Source organism: Camarhynchus parvulus, chromosome 26 (assembly GCF_901933205.1).
Source record: "Camarhynchus parvulus chromosome 26, STF_HiC, whole genome shotgun sequence".
Classification (NCBI taxonomy): Eukaryota; Metazoa; Chordata; class Aves; order Passeriformes; family Thraupidae; genus Camarhynchus; species Camarhynchus parvulus.
Genome location: NC_044596.1, coordinates 1,144,323 through 1,165,873, shown reverse-complemented (window position 1 = coordinate 1,165,873; position 21,551 = coordinate 1,144,323). Strand labels below are relative to the sequence as shown.

Here is a 21,551-nt window from a genome sequence, read left to right as displayed (position 1 = left end):
TGTAGCTTCTCTGTAAGAATTTGTTGTCACACAAGGGTTTCTTGCAAGTCAATCACAGTGAGTTAGTTCCCGTTGCAGAGTTATTGGCCCTTCATTCTCTCCTTTCCCTGGAGAAGATAAGTTGTCTCAATGCCTACATTGCAGAAATAGCCTCAAGCTTTAGCTTCTGTTAAGGAAGCTGCATAAGGAATCCTGGGATGGTGCAGGGTGGTCTGACTCTGCCAGGGGTAACAGGGAGATTTAGTTCCTGAAGGTGAGCTTCTGGAGGGTGTGCTATGTGACTGGGACATGTCAAATACATTTTTCCAACTTCTCTATGAATAAATTGAACATTCCCTGGTAACGAGGAGAGAGCTTGACTATTTATTGAGGTGGATTTTGTCGAGAGCTGATGTTCAGTGCAGTGGAAAGGCTTGAAGCAATCACTGCTCAGAGTTCAGGGGAACAGGAATGCTTGGAAGCAAAGTATGGGATATCTTTGGTGGGATTCCTGAAAAGCCAGTACAGGGGTAGCCAGAGGAGAATTGTTGATGTATTCATTGAAAATGGTCTTCAGCCATGCCAACATCCCCTTGTTAGTGAGGCTGCTTGAGAAAAAGCATGTGAGGCAGTGGTGAAGGACCCAGCTCTGGCTGGGATCTGCAGTGGAGGAGCCTGAGTGTGCTTGGTGTTTGACAGGCTGCAGTTTTGTGCTGTGAGGGGCTGAGCTCCTGTGGCTTGTGATGCTACTGGGAGCAGAAAATAATGAGGAACTTCAGAATGACCCAGCCAAGCTTCTTGGATGATCTGCTCAGGAAAAGTGACATTACATTCCTTGTGGATTGGAAGGGCTGGTTCAGACCTTGCAGCAGGCAGTGTGTTGGGCATGCACTATTGTACTTTAAGAATATGTGACAACAGTAGGGCAAGGGAGGGGATTCTCCTGGAGTGCTGTGTCCAGGTATGGGGTTCTCAGCACAAGAAACACATGGACCTGTTAGAGGGGGTCCCGAGGAAGCCACAGAGATGTTCTGAGGGCTGGAGCCCCTCTGCTCTGGACCCAGGCTGGGAGTGCTGGGGCTGTTTACCTGGAGAAGAGGATTCTCCAGGGAAACCTTATAAAGGGGCTTATAAAAAAGAGGAAAAGTGACTTTTTACATGGGCAGCAAGTGATAGGACAAGGGGTAACAGTTTTAAAGAGGAGAGATTTAGATTTGATGTGGGGAAGAAATTCTTCCCTGTGAGAATGCTGAGGCCCTGGGTGCCCAGAGAAGCTGTAACTGCCCCATCCCTGGGAGTGTCCAAGGCTAGGCTGGACCAGGAGCAACCTGGTCTGGTGGAAGGTGTCCCTGCCCATGGCAGGAGTGGAATGGGATGGGCTTTAAAGTCCCTTCCAGCCCAGACCAGTGTGGGATAAGGAGCAGATCTCTCTCCTGCTGTGCCAGCACAGAGGTGCTGTGTGGAATCAAGAGTGTGGTAAGGGAACACCCTCAGGAAATCTCTGGGCTGCTCAAGAAGTGCAATGACAGGTCCTCAGTGTGATCCTGCATTTAGTGTTACTCATCATTTATCAGAAAACATAAATGATTCAATGAATGGTAAAACTGTTAAATATATCTGAGGACATTCAGTTCAGGAGGGAATAAATCAACACAGGATTATTGCCTTTAAAGAGGAGGTGGGGAAATTGGAAACAATACATTAGTCTGCTCTCCTTTTGTGAGCTCTAATTGTCCTTCCCCTGTAATTCCAAGAGAAAGAGGCCATTCCAAATTACACTGTAACAAATATAAAACAATGGTGTAGAAGAATGCCTTACATAATTAACCTCTGTGGCTCCCTGCTTCAAAACATTCTGCCTGACAGCTTCAAACTGGATTTCAAAGGGGACCAGTCATAGGCTGGTGGGAAGGCTCAGTCCTTTCATCACAGGCTCTTCTTTTATCTTCATATTTAGTCTCAGTTAACAGACTGTGTGATAATAAATTCATGTCTGATTTCCTTTTACGTCGGATGATCTGATAGATGTGCAAAAAGAAAACAAAGTCTGAGTAATATATAACTTATATATAAGTAATAAGTAATATATAATTCTTATATATATGTATATAGGTGAGATTTTTACAATTCTTTTGCTTTTGGTAATCATAGGTGTGGTTCTCAAAGCATGTGTGGTTCTCTGACAGGATCAAATTTGGATGATTTAGTCAGTGTAATCCCCAGAAGTGGTGTAAGCACCAGCCTGTGCTAGTCCTAAATGGAGACAGAAATCAACTAGTGATAAAATAAAATAAACAGTAGAAATAAACAGTAGCATTCATGCCCTGGGATTTTCCACTCTGAAATCCTTTGTAGTTTTTAAAAGGTGGATTGAAACCTTAAATGTACCTGCTGTGGCTGGAGTGTCCAAGGGGCAGTGCATAGGCCCAGGGCTGCCAGGGCCTAGGGCAGACACTTTGCTGTGCAAAGGAAACATGATTTAATCATCTCTTTGATAGCACTTTGAACTTTGTGGGATCACAGCTCCTGCTCCAGAGAACTGGGGGAGCTGTCCTGTGAGTTCCCACTGGCAGTGGATGGAGCTCTGAGCTCCAGGCTCTGCTCTGTACCATAGCACTCGCTGCTCTGGGACTTGGGCTGCCCATGGTTGATCTCAGCTGCAGGGGAAAAAGCAAACACAGATTTAAGGAAAAGAAAGTGAGGGAGTTCATTGTGCTTCTGGGGATTTCCCTAAGGGACTCGTAGCTGAAGGGTCCTGCTCGCTGTGAAGCAGTGCAGCAGCTGAGCCTTATGTGCTCCATGGCAGTAGCTCCTGTTGTGCTGTCACCTGATCAGGATGTGCCTCCTGTGTGCAGGTGGACTCGGAGGAGCCGGTGTTCGAGGCGGTGATAAACTGGGTGAAGCACTCCAAGAAGGAGCGCGAGGCGTCGCTGCCGGAGCTGCTGCAGTACGTGCGGATGCCGCTGCTCACGCCGCGCTACATCACCGACGTCATCGACACCGAGGTACGGTAAAGGTCCCCCCTGCCCCAGAGCAGGCTTTGCCCCCGAGCAAGGCAGTCCTATCCAGATAGCTCAGTCCCTCTTGGAGACAGAGTGCCCGAATACCCAGGCTGCTCATAGCCGCTGCTACCTTAAGCAAGCTCAGTGGATTTCAGCTCTTTAGTGATTATCAGCTCTCTTAGGATTTCCACATCTTGCTTGCTAAGGTGCCGGTGGGCTCTGGGGAGAAGCAGACGAGAGAGAGGAGAAGGAGAGGTCCTGGTGGTTCCACAGCGATGGTTTCTTGAGGGGTCTGTGAAGGGTTCCAGTGACAGCTCTTCTTCTGCCAAATGGGCTAAAACAGCCCCTTTTTATAGGGTACAGAGGGATCCAAACTTGTCCAATAGTAGGGGTTAGGGGAAAGTGACCTATGGGGTTACAGAGATAAGCCAGGGTCCGAGAGGTGCAAGACAGGGGCTTATTTTGCTGTCTCATCATGACTCAGCAATTCCTACTGTTAAGTCTCAGCCCTCCACGGGGTCTTAGACAATTCTATGGGGTCTGCTACAGTAGAGCAGCCACTGCTGCTCCTGCCTGGCCTCTGTTGGCCCCAGAATGGCTGCAGAGCCCTTTCTCTGCTGCTGTTTGGTGACACTGTGCAGCTGTCCCTGCTCAGTGCAGTGCTGCTGTCACACTGAGCTGTTTGCTGTGCCAGCAGTCACAGCGTCCTGCTCTGCAGCCCCAGGGTGCCCTCTCCAGAGCCATTAGTCAGCTGTCTCTGCAGATATCCACAGCACCTTTCTCTTGTCATCCCTTACAGTCTCCAAGTGCTTTCTGCCTTCCTTCCTAAGCACTGGCAGGTCTCCTTCCCCAGGCTGAAGATTGCTGGCATCGATCTCAGGGAGGTCACGGCTCCTCAGAAGGTGTCTGAGGTGCAGATGGCTAACATGTACCTCTGAGTGAGAAAGGAGCTGTGTGGGTCCAGGACCAACACGCAGCCAAGAGCCATGGCTAACAATGCTGCTTTGTGTTCTGGGATGCTGCAGAGGCAACCCAAAACGGGGATGATGCAAAGTGACAATTAAGCTGTTAAGTGCTAATTCGGTTCCAGACAGGAAGTGACCCCAGGCAAGATTTCAAAGGAAGGCCCAGAGAAGGTCAAACCAGCCTTCAGGTTAGATGGTGATAGGATGTACTCAAGGGTTACTAGCCCTTGTCACCTGACAGGTGCTGAATGGTGAGTGACAGACATTTGTCTGTGTCAGGAAAAGGCTGATTTAGCAACAGTCATCTCAGATATGGTAGATTATGGATGTTATTAAATCAGGACAACCTAATGGGCTGTTGTGTTAGGTTGTGCCAGAGCTAAAAGATGTTCAGTCAGATTGTCATGGTCCCCTTCGAACTGAAATTTAAGCTAATGGAAAAGGGACTGGTACCAAAACAAATAGATCTGTTCCAAATCCAGCCTGAGACAGAGTGTGTACAGCCCTCAGCTCTCAGAGTGAACATGGAGGGTGACCTGTCCAGTCTGGTAGTGCCACACACTGGTGGCACATGCTCAGCTTGGGGCAGTGTGGAGAGTGGAGTGTTGGCCCCATGTGGCTGCCTCACACAGACACCAGGAGCCTGTAGAGGTAAATCTGAACTTGCTGAAGCAGCATGTATACCCAACAGCCATGGGAAAATGAGTGCTGAGCTGAAGGGAGGTTGGTCCAGGCCCTTGGCTAGGGAAGGGAATTACAAAGCATTGTGCAAAGAGATAAGGCTGTCCTTGGATGCCCCTCACTCTTCAACAAGACCTCAGTGTTCCTGTTGCCTCTTCACAACTCCATGTTCCGCGTGCACAGTGATCAGGGCAGTAAATCAGCTAAAGAGTTTCATTGTGCTGTGCTGTGCCTCTCTTCTCCAATAGCAGGTGCAGGACAGGTTATGTGGGGCAGATCAAGTGTGGTTTCACTGCCAGTTCCCCTTCCTAGTCATACTTCTGCTGGTTTAAACAGAGCAGAAGTGGCTTTTCCTTAGTGTTCCAATGCAGCCATTTTCTTTAAGGAGCCTTCAGTGCCAGACTGTGAGGATGGAGCCAGATCTTCTCAGCATCTTCAGTTGCCTTTGCATTTCCCAGGGCCCGCACACAAGTCCTTTTCATGCTGTCTGAGCTGATGAGAGTTGGCTTTAGGACAGTTCTTCTGAGGTTTCTTAAAATACATTGCATGTAGCAGTGACTCATGTTTCTCCCCAGCCCTTCATCCGCTGCAGCCTGCAGTGCAGAGACCTCGTGGACGAAGCCAAGAAATTCCACCTTCGGCCCGAGCTCCGGAGCCAGATGCAGGGACCCAGGACACGAGCACGTCTGGGTGAGCAGCTGAAAAATGACCCTGAGAGGGGCCAGGGCACTGGCAGGTGTTGTGTCAGACACTTTGTCTAATGCCTTGTGACTGTGTTGATGTTGTTCACAGCAGTAACTTGTCATGCCATGGTCCCCAGCAGGACAGAGAGGGGACGGGAGCAAAGGACAGAGGTGCCTCTTTTATAGAGTACAATTGCTTAGTGTCAGTGTGGGGACTAACTAGCTGATTGCCTTAAATCCCAGGCCCTGCTGTGGCCTCAAAACCAGTTTCCTGAGTTGCTGGTGCCTGCAGATGCATTTGCCCCAGCATGCAGCTGTCCATGTACTGTGGGAGGAGTTTCTTCCTGGCTGAAGAGGTAGGAATCAGAGTCCAAAATAGAGCTGTGAGGTGAGTGACAGCTGCCTTACAGTGACAGCAAGCTTCCACAGCAAATTGAACAGGGGAAGGTGCAAGAAGGGAGATGGAGATGTCCCTCGTCCCCTTCAGAGGTGCCTTTTTTTTTTTCCCTAGCCTTGTTAAGGCAAATAAATTATGATATCTTCCTTTATTTCAGTAGCTTCTACCAAGCACGGTCACTGAATTGTTCAGAAAATGTTTGTCTTAGGGCAGTGAGTGCTCAAGAGCAACATAAAAGTAGGACTGACCTACAGAAAAAGGAAAAGTATTTTACTGGCTTCTGTGCCATGCCTGTGGCCTGGTGCACTCCCAGGGCACTGCCATCAGTGCCAGCAGGGACCACTCTCCCTGCAAGGAATCCTCCCTGTGTGTTCTCCAGTGCTGCTGCAGCTGTGGTGGAGAGAGCGTCCAAAATCCCTTTGTGGCCTCTTCTAGGGGACAGAAAGCAGTTTAACCACAAAAGGAGGAGGGCAGATTAGGTTTGTCAGACACACTGATCAGACCTCTCTGGCCTGAAGGAAATGTTGTTATGCTGTTCCTGCATAATCCAGGCCTCAGCACATTTTCTGGGAATTCCTGTACCAGTTTCAAAGACCTGCACTTCAGCTCAGCCTGTCATGACCTCAGCCTTCCAGTATCTGAAGGGACCTACAAGGAAGCCAGAAAGGGACTCTTCATCAGAAACTGCAGCAATGGGACAATGGGGAATGGTTTCATACTGAAAGAGAGGAAATCTAGGAAAGAAATTCTCCCCTGACAGGGTGGTGAGGCCCTGGCACAGGTTGCCCAGAGAAGCTGTGGCTGCTCCATCCCTGGAAATGCCCAAGGCCAGGCTGGACAGGGCTTGGAGCGACCTGGAATAGTGCAAACTGTCCCTGAACATGGAATGACACAAGCTTTAAAGTCTTTTCCAACACATACCATTTTGTGATTCTATGATTTTAGGAAAATCACATTTCATTTTATTCTTAGTTGAAATACTTCCCCTGATAAAAAAAGACATTAAAAAACTGTTTTATTGTCTAATTGTATGGGTTAAAACTGCACATTATTGTTGAGGTTCATCCTTTGGATTCAGCCCTACCTGTTTTAATTGATTCCATACCATCTGATATCAGCAATGTGTCACTTTAAACTGTGATCAAGACATGTATTAACTTTGCATGGGAAGAGCTGAAGTGATTGCACTTTCAGTTTTCTTACTGGAAAAGAGGCTTTCCAAGATGTTGGAGCTCTTGTGAATCCTTCCCAGTTATTTTTTATATTATGATTCATCTGAGGTGACAGCGTTTCTGCTTTGTAACAGACAAAGTCTTGTTAAATGTTTGTTGCTTGGTGTTCAGTCCTTGTGCACTGAAAGGCTGGACAGTCCTAAATTCTAGTGACAAACTCCCTGTTCCAGAAAAGGCCCAAGGAGTGGAGGGGTTGCTAAGCTGTTCTAAACCTGAGACAGAAGCCTGCTTCCAGGCAGTGATTAGAGGGGAAATTATAACTCTTCAGGTCACAGCTGTTACTGACAGTCATGGAGGAAATAAGATAAGTTCAGAGAATTCATCTCAGGGAAAATAGAGAGAAGGCAATTTTGAAATAAAATACACAAGATTTAAGAGAGAGTTCCTGGGAAAGTATTTAATTAGTTTTCCAAGGTTCAGACAGCCTGACTTGTTTCTCAGTTACATGGTGAACAAAGTCCCCTAAATCAGGCCTAGATGTCACTTGAGACCAGGAGGAGACTTTGTGTTGTGAGGAGGCTGCAGGGAAGCAGCCATTCTCCTACAGATTCTGTGGGGTGGTGAGAGGTTTGGGAAAAACAGCAGAAAGGGTACAAAAGGAGATATAAAGGAGTGAACTTCAGCACCTGTCTGAGGCAGCTTGTCTTTTCAAAGTGCCTCTGGTGTTAGGAGAAACAGCCCTCCAGCAGCCAGCTCCTAACACCTCAGTCAACTGTCTGCCACATGCTCTGAAGAGTTTCTCCCTTCTCTTTCTTACTGAGCACAGAGGGAGTGTTGAGTTTGTGAGGGTCCCCAGGATGAGGTGAGAGATGAGGAATCTGACTCCATGTTCTCAGAAGGCTGATATTATTAATTATATTATATTATATTATATTTATATTTATATTATATTATTATATTATATTGTTATTGTTTTATTATATTGTTATTTTGTTCTATTATATTATTATTATATTATATTATACTATACTAAAACTATACTAAAGAAAGAGAAAGGATACAGGCAGAAGGCTTAACAAGAATGAATAATAAAAATTCATGACTGATGCCTCAGAATCTGACACAGCTGATGGTGATTGGTCATTAAGTAAAAACAATTCACATGAAACCAATCAAACATGCACCTGTTGGCAGACGAGCTCCAGATCACATTCCAAAGCAGCAAACACAGGAGAAGCAATCAGATAATTATTGTTTTAATTTCTCTGAGGCTTCTCAGCTTCCCAGGAGAAGAAATCCTGGTGAAGAGATTTTTCCAGAAAATATGACAATGACAAGGGAGTGTGAGTGCCTGAGCCGCGTTAGGTCCCTTCTCCAGAGCTGAGACAAAAACGGGGATTTAGAGGCAGCTTTGTGCCAGGGAAGGCTCAGAGTTTCTTCAGGATGTTCCCCTGAGGTGCCCCTTTGGTTGTGAAGGGAGTGACTTGGCTTTGCTGTCCCTCTGTCCCTCAGGAGCTAACGAGGTGCTGCTGGTGATCGGCGGCTTCGGCAGCCAGCAGTCCCCCATTGATGTGGTGGAGAAATACGACCCCAAGACCCAGGAGTGGAGTTTCCTGCCGGTAAGGGAATGCTTCTGAGCACCACTGGGCTGAGCAGGCTGTGAGCAAACACTGATCCTGCAGCACCAGCTGGATAACAATCTCCTTGGGCTGTCCTGTGCAATCTGCTGAGGAATTCTGACAGAAATTCTTTAGGGATTTACATGGTGAATGCTGAAACCACTTCAGCTTGCAGAGTGACTGAGGGAGAGGGGGTTGTTGTCATAGACCTGATCAGCTGAGCCTGCAGAGACCCACATCTTGGTTGTGGGAGTGAGAACTATCATGTTTCTTAGTGAAGGGGTGTGAAGCTTTAAGGTTAGTGATGATAATTGGAATGTCAATAGGAACCGTGTAATCAGTGCAGTCTTCAGGCTGCTGCATGATCCCACTGCTTGCAGTGTTTTGGAGCATAATGGGAAGAGAGAATTCCTGCACTGAGGAGTATTTCTACCCAAATTAAAATCACCTTTATCTGTGTGAAATGGTGGAGAACTGCCTCTTCTTCAGTATCACCAGTCAGGGAAGACTCAGTATCACCTGTTGTTCCAAAATTCTGATCTTTTTTGGAGGCTGATAGCTTCATGAAATATTCAGAGTCCCTACTTTTTCCTATTGTAATAGGAGGCTAACAAAATCATCCCAAATGCATTGGGGGTTATGCAGCAGCACAGGGTAAATGACATTTAGTGCGAAATATTTGAGTGCAGAGAGACAGTCCTGAGAAGAGAGCACTGCTGGGAGAGGCAGGCACAGTCACTCAGGCTGTGTCCTTTAAATCCATACAGCTGCCTGCCCTGGGGCAGTGGGCCATTTCCCAAAGGAGCAGCAGGAGTGGGTGGAAGAGCAGGGGTTGGTCTCCATGCCCAGTGTGGAGAACTGTGTGAAATGGTGGAGAACTGCCTCTTCTTCTGTATCACCAGTCAGGGCAGACTCAGTATCACCTGGTGTTCCAAAGGAGCAGCAGGAGAGGGTGGAAGAGCAGGGGCTATCTCCATGCCCAGTGCTGTTTCTGTCTGACCTTGGTGTTGCTTTGCTGTCACAGAGCATCACCCGCAAGCGGCGCTACGTGGCCACGGTGTCGCTGCATGACCGCATCTACGTCATCGGGGGCTACGACGGGCGCTCGCGCCTCAGCTCCGTGGAGTGCCTGGATTACACCTCGGATGAGGACGGCATCTGGTACTCCGTGGCTCCCATGAACGTGCGGAGAGGGCTGGCAGGAGCCACAACCCTTGGAGGTACGTCCTGCTCACTGCCAGGGTGTGGTACTCACACGCCCTCTGAACAGAGAGGAGCTGTGAGACAAGCAGAGAAGGAGAACACAATTCTTATCTCACTTGCTGTGCCTGTGTTGTGCTAAAGTAGAATGCAATGTGGAGATTGTTTACCCAAAGTGAGGGTGTTTTGTTCCCTTGGCCTATCAGGGCCAAGAAGTGTGTGTGTGTGTCATGGGACAGTCACGAGAGAATCAGAGATGAGTGCAGTGTGAGCAGGGGTGAGTGCATGGCAGATTCAGTTAAGATACAATGTACATAGTATAGTATAGTAAAGTAATTAATTAGCCTTCTGATGATGGAGTCAGATGCATCATTCTGTCTCCCCTTCATCGGAGTCACCTTTGATTTGCAATACCAGGGCAGAGCAGCCTGTTCAGCTCCGGCCTGAGATGCCATGAGCTGCTGTGTGAAGAGTGGGCTGGTTCTGTGGGAGGAGGGGAGCCTGAGATTCTGCCTTCTCATCACTGGGATGCAGAAATGGAAGAGTTGCCCACATATCCTGAGAGGAGCTCTGCCTCCGCTGCATTCCTGCAGCATGTATCTGTGAACTGGGGGAAAGGGGCTCTGTGAGAGATTAGGGAGTGGGAAGCTCTGAGGATGGTGACAGTGTTGGGCAACAGTGAGCACAGGACACCAAGTACAGCTGTGACCAGCCAGCACTTCAGTGACTGGAGCATCTGCAGTGAGGGAAAGAGTGAGGACTTTGGGGAGGTACTGACATGAAGGCTCACCACGGGCAGGGCTTGGTTTGGGCATGGCAGTGTTTCAGTGGTGCTGCAGCATGAAAAAAAATAGCTGGATTGTGTTTGTTCTCTTTCATCCATCAGCAAGAAGCAGATTTAAGGGCCAGATGGAACTTGTGTGTGTTTGTTGGGCCTGTGAGCCAGGCTGAGGAGCTTGGGTTCATCTTGGCTCCTGGTGTGCCATGATTTGCTGTGGTTTGCAGTCCATGTTGTGGCTTTGCTCCGTGTGTCAGGGCCCTGGTGCTGCCTGCCCCTGGCTGACTGGCTGTGGCTGGGTGCCTCCTCTGTCCCTGCAGACATGATCTACGTCTCGGGGGGGTTCGACGGGAGCCGCCGGCACACCAGCATGGAGCGCTACGACCCCAACATCGACCAGTGGAGCATGCTGGGGGACATGCAGACAGCACGGGAGGGAGCAGGGCTCGTGGTGGCCAATGGAGTCATCTACTGCCTGGGTAGGTACCCTCAGCACCTCTGAGCTGTGCAGAGCCTGCCTTTTTACCCAAGTGACCATTCAAGTGCTGCCTGAGCAGCCCCAACCTGTCACGTCCATGTTGGAAGAGGTTTAACCTCACTGGGCGCTCACAGCTGTGTCAGTGCTGCCTGACCTCACTGTGCCCATCACAATGGCTTGGACTGCAGCTGCCACATCACTGCAGGGAATGCTGCACACTGCAAATTAAACACAATTTACACACACTGCATTTGGAGGATGGCAGGAGTGTGGAGGATAAGCAATGCCAGCTGAGGCTTTGTGTGGCCTGGGTGGTGTCTGAATGCCCTGAGATAAAGCAGGTAGCTGTGGGACAGACGATGCACCTGCAATGGTGGCTGTAGTGCTCCAGAAACATATCCTGAGCTGTCTGTTCTCCAGCTTCTTCCTGTAGCACTCATTTCAGTTTCAGAGCACTACACCAGCTGTGAATATAGTGAGATTGCCAGAGAACAAAGCAGTCTGAAGCTTGTTCTGTGGGTCACCTTCTAGGCCCCAGAAAAGGCAGGCCCAGCATTGCACCCAGCTCTGTTGCAGTCCTGTTCCTGGGGAGTCACAGATCTTAGGCACTGGTTTCACAGAACCACTAGATGGTTTGGGTTGGAAGGGACTTCATTTCATCCACACTCTGCCGTGGGCAGGGACGCTTTCCATTAGACAGATTGCTCCAAACCCTGCGCAACCTGGCCTTGAATAAACCAACCATGTTCATTCCTCTTCCTCATGCTGTTCCCCAGGGTGAATGGCAGCACACTGCTCCTTTGCTGGGGCTGCACAGAGATTTTGGTATCTGCTTGTGAAACAGCTCTGGAGAGATCCCAGCCTACACCATTCAGCCTCGTGCAGCTGCAGCTCAGACCTGGGAGCTGCACACCTGCAGGGCTGCACCAGCAGTGGCCTCAGTGTGCTCAGAGGCAGCTCCATGGGGCTGGTCTGGTTTGCTGCTTTGGGGAGGTGATGCTCTCCCACATGGCCCAGGGCAGTGTTGGGGCAGAGCTGGCTCTGGGCTGGCTGCAGAATGCTCTGCCCCACCAGGATGGGCTGTGCTGATGGCAGTGCCACGCTGTGCTCAGGGCCCACCAGGCTTGGTACTGCTCTCTGCACAGAAAACATTCTCCCCAGGTGAGCCCCATGGTTTGCTCCTGTGTTTTGTTGCAGGAGGCTATGATGGGCTGAACATCCTGAATTCTGTTGAGAGGTATGACCCCCACACTGGACACTGGACAAATGTCACTCCAATGGCCACCAAGCGCTCAGGTAAGAGTCCACAGTGTCACCATTGAGTCAGAAATGACACAGATAAGTGAGTGACACACTCTGTGTGTTTTCAGAAGGCTAACAACAATTTTATTAGGAACCCATTCCTTTTTATACTCTAGTTCACTATAGGTGGACCTGATTGGTCCTTTAACCAAAACACCATCCCCACTGGCTAATTAAGACACCAATCTGTAAACAGCCTTATGGGAAAACAACTTATTACAAACACCGCCTGTGGATTGTTTAATATTTGACTATCATTCTTTCTCTCCAGCTGCCTCAGATCAATTCATGGGAAAGCTTATCTAGTTTTCTCACTCTTTGACCAGATGTCACATTCACAGTGCCTTGAGGTCAATGTGTTTCCTGCTGCACTCAGTCACTGCTGCTGTGTTCTGCTGCCCTGGAGGATGCTCTGGCCCCAGTGGATGGGTTGGCTTTGAGAAAGGATTATTTTACTGCCTTGAATTCCTAAGAGAATTATTAATTTTCACATGCCTCCATCCCAGGCCAAGGTGTGTACAGGGGACTGCAGTGGCAGGGTCACAGGTTACAGGGAGGCACATGAAATGCTGGGTGACTTCCACATCTGGGAGCAATGCCTGGCATGGAGAAGAGCTCCCAAGGCACAGACTGACCCCAGTACTGGGTCAGTGCTCATCAGCTCCATGGGACATGGTGAAGGCAGGTGTGACTGCCAGGCTCCTTCACCTGAGCCCTGCTCTGGGGCAGCACTGCCACGGCACTGTCACCCAGCAGTGGGCTTACCCAAATGGTGCAGTCACACAATAATTATCCCCACCAGCTCTTCACTTGTCTCTCTGCCTGGTGTTCTGTCCAAGCTTTGAGTTGGCAGCTGTATCTAGGACAAAAATACAGTTTAAATCCCACTTTTGGAGTATCTTTCTGATTAAACTGTCCTTCATTTCTCAGAGGGGTTGTCATGGGGCTCCTGTAGCTCCCGTGTGCCCAGGTGTGTTGACCTCCTGCTCTGGCTGTGTGCCTCAGGCCTCCTGCCCTGCCCTCCAGGCCCTGCTGATGGGCTGCCCTGGCCCTGCCTGTGTGTGCCCTGGCCCTGCTCTGTGCCTCCACACCTGTGTGCCTCCCAGTGCTTACAGTTATGTGCTTGGACCCTCTTCCAAATCCCTTTTTCAAAGTTGCTTTTTCTCTGCTTCTTGCAATAACTGGCCCTCACAGCCAGCCTGGACAGCACTGCTCCATGTGATCCCTGTGCAGTGGTTCTGGTTAGGGACAAGTACTGGGTACTCAATAAAACTGGGCTCTGTTCCAAAAACATTTCAGTTTTCTTGTGCCTGCAGTGGCATTTACCAAAACCCCAATCTTTAAATATTTATTCCTGTGACAGGGATATTCCTGTTAAGTGTTGGTTTATCTGCCAAGAGTGGATTTGATTTAGGAGTTAGGCACTTTCCACATCCAGGAAGGCCATACATATAAAACAGAAGATAAAATCTGCAGGTTTTTCTAGGTCAGAGGCACCATGTGAGGTCAATCCATGAATCTAGGAAGTTTGAGGATCAGATGGCTTTCCTTAAGGGGCCTGCTGGGGGCACCAGAGTAGTCTGATTTTGGACAAGACCAGAGTTCAAGCAAGACCAAATTCAAGACAAAAGCAAAGTTCAAGCTTTCTACAGCAGGCATTTCCCAGGTCTGTGCTCCCCACAGGAGCTGGAGGCTTTAGTGGCTGTGCCTTGGCTGCAGCATGAGCTCCTTGGTGCCAGCAGGAACCTGGTGAGGCTCTTGTCCCCAGCACTGGCTCACCTGGTTCCTTCCTTGGCACTGTGACCTGGAGTACCAAGATCTAAAACATGGGTGTGCCCAAGGGCCTTTTTTTGCTCAGGTTTTTGTGCTGCCACTCTGGTAATAACACCCCTAACTGCTCACACCTTAGGTGTGAGTGCTGGTGACCTTGGACCCTGCAGGATTGCTTTTGTCCCCCAAAAACCCTCTAAGATGTATCCACGTGCAGGTGTTTGAATTCCAAGACCAGGACTAAGAGTAATCTTGGCTTTATTCACAGAGATCATTTCCTCCTTGTTTCTTTTCATCTCTTAGGACAGGTTCTGGAGGGAGGCTACCTCTCAGAGGCCTTGGCCACATTGCATTGCTGGACCTAATTTCCCTGATTGGGCCTTGGTTGGTCTCTTCAGCCAAAGCTCCTGGAGAGCCCCCTGGGCCAGCCTGGCCATTCCCAGCTGTTCTGGGGCTCTCAGCAAGGACAGGCAGGGAAAGCCTGGATGTGTTCAGTGGAACAAAGTCTCTTATACCCTGTTTGTAAAGAAACAGATCCATGCCAGGGTCGCTGGCTCATTTCCTTCAGGATATTCATTAGTGCAAGAGTTCCATGTGGGTGGTGACAGCCTGACAGGGCTGACTGTGCTCCCAGGAGCCCTGGAGGCCACTGAGTGCATGGTAATGTCACAGTGTCCTCCAGTGCTGAACCTGAGGGGGTACCAAGGAGGAACCAAAGCTGGTGGGGTTATTTGCTGCTGGTTTCATAAATTCCCAGTTGGAGCAGCATATTACTGTCTGCTTTCACTGTGAGAACACCTGTTCAGGGAGCTGTTCCAGCCACCTTTGCCTCTGCAACAGCGTAGAAACCAATTTTCATTTTGTCTTCTAGAGGAGTAATGTCAGGGAAATCCCTCCTCCATCTTAGCATGGAGCAGTGTGCAGCTACACTCCAGGCCACAGCCAGGAGCTGGGTGACACCAGGGACTCAGAGTACCAGAGGAACCTGTCTCTGGCTAACAGTCCCAGCCAGCTGCCTGCCAGCAGAGCAGGCCTGGTGCTGCTCTGCTCACACACCTGTGGTCAGGTGTCAGCCCAGGTAAACTCTTGTGCTGCTGTGCTACCCAGGCCCCCATGCCCCAGAGTCAGCAGTGTTCAGTGGAGTGAGATGTTTTCATGTTTCATATGGAGACAACAACAACAGAAGACATAGCTATCAGCTATTTTAGGGGAGGTACAGGCATTAAAAATGTCCTATGAGGTGGGAGGAATTGAGCTGTTCACCTTGTGGCAGCGAGCCCGTGCTGCCTGCTGTAGTGTGTTTTTATACTTTGTAATACTTTGAAGTAATTTTGTTTTGTATCCCCGTATTTTTCCCAAATGGTTCATCCCAGACTGTACCCCCCTCCCTTTACCTGTGTAATCTCTCTCTCTGGCTGAGATCATCCCCAAACCCCCACCCTGGCTCTCTGTCAATCACTCAGCATCCCATCCCCTCCATCTAGAAGCTTCGGTCCAGGATGTCGAGTGATTCGCCAGAGGCCAGGGGTCAGCCCCCCAAGCCTTGCCCCATATGCTGTCCTAAATGTCAATCCCTCATCCCTTAGGGTCACTTTTTCATTAGTAAAATGTTATCTACTTTGGGTTTCCACCTCCCTTTAAATGTAACCTTGGCACATCTCCCGGGGCTCTCAGCAGGAGCCCCCTGAGGTGTAGGGGCTCCTTTGGGACTCCTAGAATAAAACCTTGGATTAACCCCTGCTAAGAGTCAGCCCTTTATCTTCTACCGATGCCTCTGGTGTCTCTTCTGCTGCAAAGGCGACCAGCCCAGCTGCCCTCAGTGTCCTCGGGGCACAGGAGAGTGTCTCCCTGCTGTGGGCTGGGTTGGGGCTGCTCCCCCGGTGTCGGCTGAGTCGGGACTGGCCGAGGGTTCCTGAGAGGCTCCCAGAGGGACAGAGACTGTTGGAGCGTCAGGGGGTAGGACGATGGGGACGGATGGAGACGAGAGATCTCTGCAGCCAAGTCGTGGATCTTGTGGGTTATTGCAAAGGGCCTGGGTGCAGGGCCCTGCTGGGAGCTGCCAGCCACAGCTGGAGCAGGACTGAGAGAAGAGAGGGGGAGAGAGGATGAGAGGGTAAGGGAGTAAAAGGGTAAGAGAGTAAAAGAGGTCAGAGCGTAAGAGGAGTAAAAAGGGTAAGAGAGTAAACGGGGTAAGAGAGTAAAGTTCCCGTTACAATACAATAAATAATTTTCTGTGTTGAATATTCTGATTCTCACTAACCAATCTAGTCCAAGATACAAATTCTATACCATTTACATGCAGCCTATAAGAATCATTGCATCACCATACTGTGTTACATTTTGAATCCTAAAAACTCCTCTTTGGACCCCTTCTGCCAAGCTGGCAGGGTCTGATCTGACCCTTGGAGCTGTCTGAAAGCAGAGGGTGTTGTTCCATCAAAAGGGGATCACCTTCAGCCAGCCACACCATTGTTTTCCAGTTCTTCAGTAACTGAGGGATCTCAAAGCTTGCTTTCATTTCAGTCTTGCTTATAGTTTCTATATCCTCAAACTCTTTTGCCAGGCAATCATATTTATAAGGCTTTCCTGTTTCATCTTCCCCAACAGAGACACTGCCAGTGTCGCTCGTGGGTGTGACTGTGCCACCTTCTCTCCGCAGGGGCTGGCGTGGCTCTGCTCAATGACCACATCTACGTGGTGGGTGGGTTTGATGGCACTGCTCACCTCTCCTCGGTGGAGGCCTACAACATCCGCACCGACTCCTGGACCACAGTGACCAGCATGACCACGCCGCGCTGCTACGTGGGGGCCACCGTGCTGCGGGGCCGGCTCTACGCCATCGCCGGGTAAGCCAGGGCCCTGCAGGGCACCCAGGGGACACAGCTGCTGCCCCTTCCACAGGGCCTCTCCTCTGTGAGAGGAGACACCCACGGGGTCACTGTGCCCAACCAGAACAAGCAGCACAAAGGTCCAGTATTGTGTTTGCAGGAATGATGAATCTGACTCTCGTGTTCTCAGAAGGCTAATTTATTACTTTATAATACTATATTATATTAAAGAATACTATGCTATACTAAAGAATACAGAAAGGATATTTACTAAAATGCTAAAAAGATAATCATGAAAACTCCTTACTCTTTCCAGAGTCTTGACACAGCTTGACCCTGATTGGCCAAAGAGTCAAAACAACTCACACCAGAATCCAATGAAACAATCAAATCTGTCTCGGTTTGGAAAGCCAGGAGTTTGCTAAGGAAGGCAGGAGCCTCCCCTGAAATGGAGAATGTAAACCTTCCCCACCTCTCTGAATTGCTATAAATTTTAAATTAAGGGGCTCTCAGGCAAAAACTATGGGAGCAGGAAATAACAGTTCTTTAATAGGGAAGAAATTGAAAGGATAAAATAAACAATGCAGTAAACCAAACCAACACTGCCAGAGTCAGAACACAACCTGACACCCTGTGGGTCAGGGTGCTGGCAGCAGTCCCATTGGAATTGTGGCTCAGCCCTCCTGCAGTGCCAGGGGTGGTTCTGCTGGAGCAGGGATCCTGGAGAAAGGTGCAGTCTCTGCCTCTGGAGATCCAGGGGAAGAGGCAGCTGCTGTTCCTCTGGGCAATCCAGTGCAGAAGCCGGGCTGGTGTTCCAGGATCTCCAGATTATATCCGGGTAGGAATGCTTGGCTCCTCCCTCTGGGCTCACATCTCCCAATGGGATGCTGTAGTTCTTATCAGCCATGCAGGGACATTCAATGGCTGTTATCAGCAGGTGTCCCCTCCCGAGGGAGGAGTGATTGTGATCACTCAGAGAGAGATAAGGAAAACTGCCCACTTGACAAAAGACAACTGCCATCCAGATGGTAACAGAATACATCTTGCCTTGCAGTCTGGAACAACCTGTGGGTAAACAATCTCCATACGCATTCCATATGAGCAAAACACAGGAGAAGCAAATGCGATAAGAATTGTTTTCCTTTTCTCTGATGCTTCTCAGCTTCCCAGGAGAAAAATCCTGGGTGAAGGGATTTTTTTCAGTGAATGTGAATGTCCAGGGCCCAGGCAGGCGGGAGAGCAGCAGCAGACAGCAATAGCAGCCTGGTGCAGGGGTTATAATTTGGGCTATTCCAGCCCCCCAGGAAGAGCTCTGAATGCCTCAGCCTCTTCCTCCAGCACCCTCCTTCATGTGTAACTTTGTGTCCTGGCAGATACGATGGCAACTCACTGCTGAGCAGCATCGAGTGCTACGACCCCATCATTGACAGCTGGGAAGTTGTCACCTCGCTGGGGATGCAGCGCTGCGACGCCGGGGTCTGCGTCCTTCGGGAGAAGTGAGCAGAGGGAACTCACAAAGAAAAACATTCTAAAATGTTTCGGCTGGAGGAAGAGTCCCAAATGATTTGCAGTGACTGTTCCTGAGTTGTGGATGCTGTGGGAATAGGCACCAGAACAGCAGCTTTCTGTGCTGCTTGTGACTAGAGCATGTGTGATCTCAGCAGTCATTTGAAATCAGGGGCTCTGTGGAAAGCTGGAGGAAGGGGATGAATGGGTCAGGAGAAGCTGCACTCTCTGCTGTTCCTGTGGCTCAGTCTGTGGGCAGAGCAGAGTTGCCCCAGCCTGGTCTCAGGCAGCCTGGTGACCCCTCCCAAGGACATGTACATAGCCCTGGGTCACCTCTTCAGCCACCGCAGGACCCCGCGGGTCCTCGGGTCGCTCTCAGCCGTGTGGATGTGTGAGGCTGAGCCCAGCTGCTCTTGTGTTCCAGCTTCAAATCATTGTGTACGTCCTGAATGTTCCAGCGTGCTCCCGAGCGCTGCAGAGCCAGCCTGGGTGAGGTGTGAGGGGCCCTGAGCTGTCACTGTGTCTGCAGGGCTGCACACAAAGGAGTCGAAGGTTAAAGCTGTCAGCCACTGTGAGCAGAGCCTGAGGCCACGGGGCAGAGGCAGGGGAGGAGCTCACTGCCTGCCACAGAAGCATCTGCAGTGTTTGTGCTCTTGATCAGGTGCTCAGCAACGTTCATCACATCGTGTTTCCTCAAAAAGCTTGACAGCTCCAGCTGCAAATGATGAGTGGCACTGGGGGCTTGGCCGTGCCTGTGCCCCACCCTGTGAGGAGGTCACCTGAGCTGAGGCCAGGAGAGCAGGGACACAGTGGCTGCTGCCCACCAAGGTCCTGCTGGGTGAGTCCCTGGGGATTGTCCCCAGACAGACCTGAGTCCAGCACACCCAAGGCAGCCTTTCACTCAAGTTCATTATGTTGGTTTTCCTTTCATCTAGGATTTTTCTGCTTCCAGGGCTGTTCTGGAGTGACATCCAGGATTCTGTTTCGCCCTTTGTTCTCAGCTGTTTATTCCCCTGTCTCATGACTCCACATCCTGTGACACTTGCTATCCCTGGCCTGCCCCATGAGCCCAGGTGAGGCTCCACCAGTGGCTCCCAGCAGCTCATGGAGCACTCCCTGCTCAGCATGTCCTGCCTCACTGCATTCTGGGGGTGCAGGCTCCCCTCTGCCATCAGCTTGGCCCCACAGTGCCTGGGCTCCATGTAGTGCTGCTCGTTGGGCTTCCTGCTGACTCCTTGCTTGGGGACAGGGTGGGATCAGGGACGTGGTAGCATGACCTAATGATGCACTTTCAGCCAATGCTCTGACCTTCTGCGTTTGTTTCTATCACACAAGTGTTCTGTGGTTTCGTTTCCTATGTTTATTTTTTAATGAAAGTATAAAGAATAAAATATTTCCTGAGCCAGTAGGAGTTTAGCTTCTGTTCTCTACCTTCCAGACATGACTGACTGCTGTGTGGAGGGTTTGTGCAAAGCCTGTGTTAGACAGGCAGCTGCCCTCAGGTGTCTCTTCCCTGCAGCTTCAGCCCAGAAGTGAAAAACAGCTGCTCCAGCTGTGAGATCTGTGGTACATAGACCAGCCAGGCCTGGAGAACTCCCTAATGAGGGAATTTCTTGCAAGGTCTGTTGAAGAAGGGCATGGAGCAGAGAGGAGGAAAAGACTGATGACAATCAGCAGCAATAATGAATCATCAGGGGCTGAACATGAGCCCAGGTGTGCCCAGGTGGCCAAGAAGGCCAGTGACACCTGGCATGTACCTGCCATGCTGTGACCAGTGAGCATCCCTGTGTGCTGGGCACTGCTGAGGTCACACCTCCAATCCTGGGAGCAGTCTTGGGACCCTCACAAGAAGGACATTGAGAGGTTGGAGCGTGTCCAGGGAAGGGAATGGAGCTGGGGAAGGGGCTGGAGCACCAGGAGGGGCTGAGGGAGCTGGAAAGGGGCTCAGCCTGGAGAAAAGGAGGCTCAGGGGGAACCCTGTGGCTCTGCACAACTCCTGACAGGAGGGGACAGCTGGGGGGAATTGGTCTCTGCTCCCAGGAAACAGGGACAGGACAAGAGGAAACGGCCTCAAGTTGTGCCAGGGGAAGTTCAGGTTGGATATTGAGGAAAATCTCTCCCCTGAAGGGCTGATCAGGCCTGGCACAACTGCCCCAGGCAGTGGTGGAGTCACCATCCCTGGAAGTGTTCAAAAGACCTGGGGATGTGGCCCCTGGGGACATGGGTTAGTGGTGAACACAGCAGGGCTGGGGAAATGGTTGGACTCAATGATCTTAGAGTCCTTTTCCCAATTAAACCATTCCAATAATTCCATAACCAATTCCATAATTCTAATACTGTTACAGTAGAGCCACAGTTGCAGAAAATTACACCTCCTTTTTCCTCCACAGGCATGTGGGATGAATGGAGCCCAACATTAATTCATCTGTCCACATGCAAAACAGATTCTTTTGGTTTCAGGGCAAACTGCAGCATTCTGCCCCAGGAGCCTCTGATGGCTCCAAATCCTCCCCCTACTACCTGGTCCCCCCACAAACAGCTCACCACTCACTCCAGATGTTCAGGAGCCTCTCCTAACACCTGTCCCCAAACTGCTCCATCGTTCTTCAGCCACTGAGGAGTGGGGAAGCAAAGAAGGGAACAGGCCCCGTTTGGGAGTGCAGCACTCACTGGTGCCACCCATGGATCTGTCCCAGCTGTGCCCTCTGCCACCTGCAGGGTGCAGGCAGTGCAGGGGGAGTTGCCAGGCTCTGCTGCTGCCCCTGGAGCTGTCAGTTGCTGCTCTCCCTTCCCTGATGAACCCTGCTTCCCTGCAGAGGGCTCAGGAGGATTCAGCTCCAAAAGCGCCCTGTCCAGTGTGTGGCTGGGCACAAACTCAGCAGTTGGACAGGTTGAAGCAGCAGCAGCAGAAATGGGTCACAGCAGGATGTGACCAGCAGACCCATCCCTGCCTCCCCACGACAGGATGTACTGAAGGGTTTGAAGAGTGTCATGGTTTGGAAAGACAGGATTCTGCTAAGGAAGGCAGGAGCCTCCCCTGAAATGGAGGATGTAAACCCTCCCCACCCCTCCAAACTGCTATAATTTTAAATTAAGGGGCTCTCAGGCAAAAATATGGGAGCAGGAAATAACAGTTCTTTAATAGGGAGGAAAAAAAAAGAATAAAATAAACAATGCAGTCCACTAGAACA

The 21,551-nt window shown here is 50.2% G+C and overlaps 1 protein-coding gene across 1 annotated transcript in view; it reads left to right on the top strand.

The window, feature by feature from the left end:
• Positions 1-19,764, top strand: part of KLHL12 (kelch like family member 12) — a 28,264-nt gene extending 8,500 nt beyond the window's left edge. The window contains exons 5-12 of the mRNA XM_030965987.1: positions 2,835-2,984; positions 5,203-5,317; positions 8,392-8,498; positions 9,523-9,718; positions 10,797-10,955; positions 12,152-12,250; positions 16,686-16,872; positions 18,228-19,764. Of these exons, the coding sequence (XP_030821847.1) occupies positions 2,835-2,984; positions 5,203-5,317; positions 8,392-8,498; positions 9,523-9,718; positions 10,797-10,955; positions 12,152-12,250; positions 16,686-16,872; positions 18,228-18,354 (1,140 nt within the window). The 3' untranslated portion in view covers positions 18,355-19,764. The remainder of the gene's footprint in view (positions 1-2,834; positions 2,985-5,202; positions 5,318-8,391; positions 8,499-9,522; positions 9,719-10,796; positions 10,956-12,151; positions 12,251-16,685; positions 16,873-18,227) is intronic.
• Positions 19,765-21,551: the final 1,787 nt, after the last annotated feature.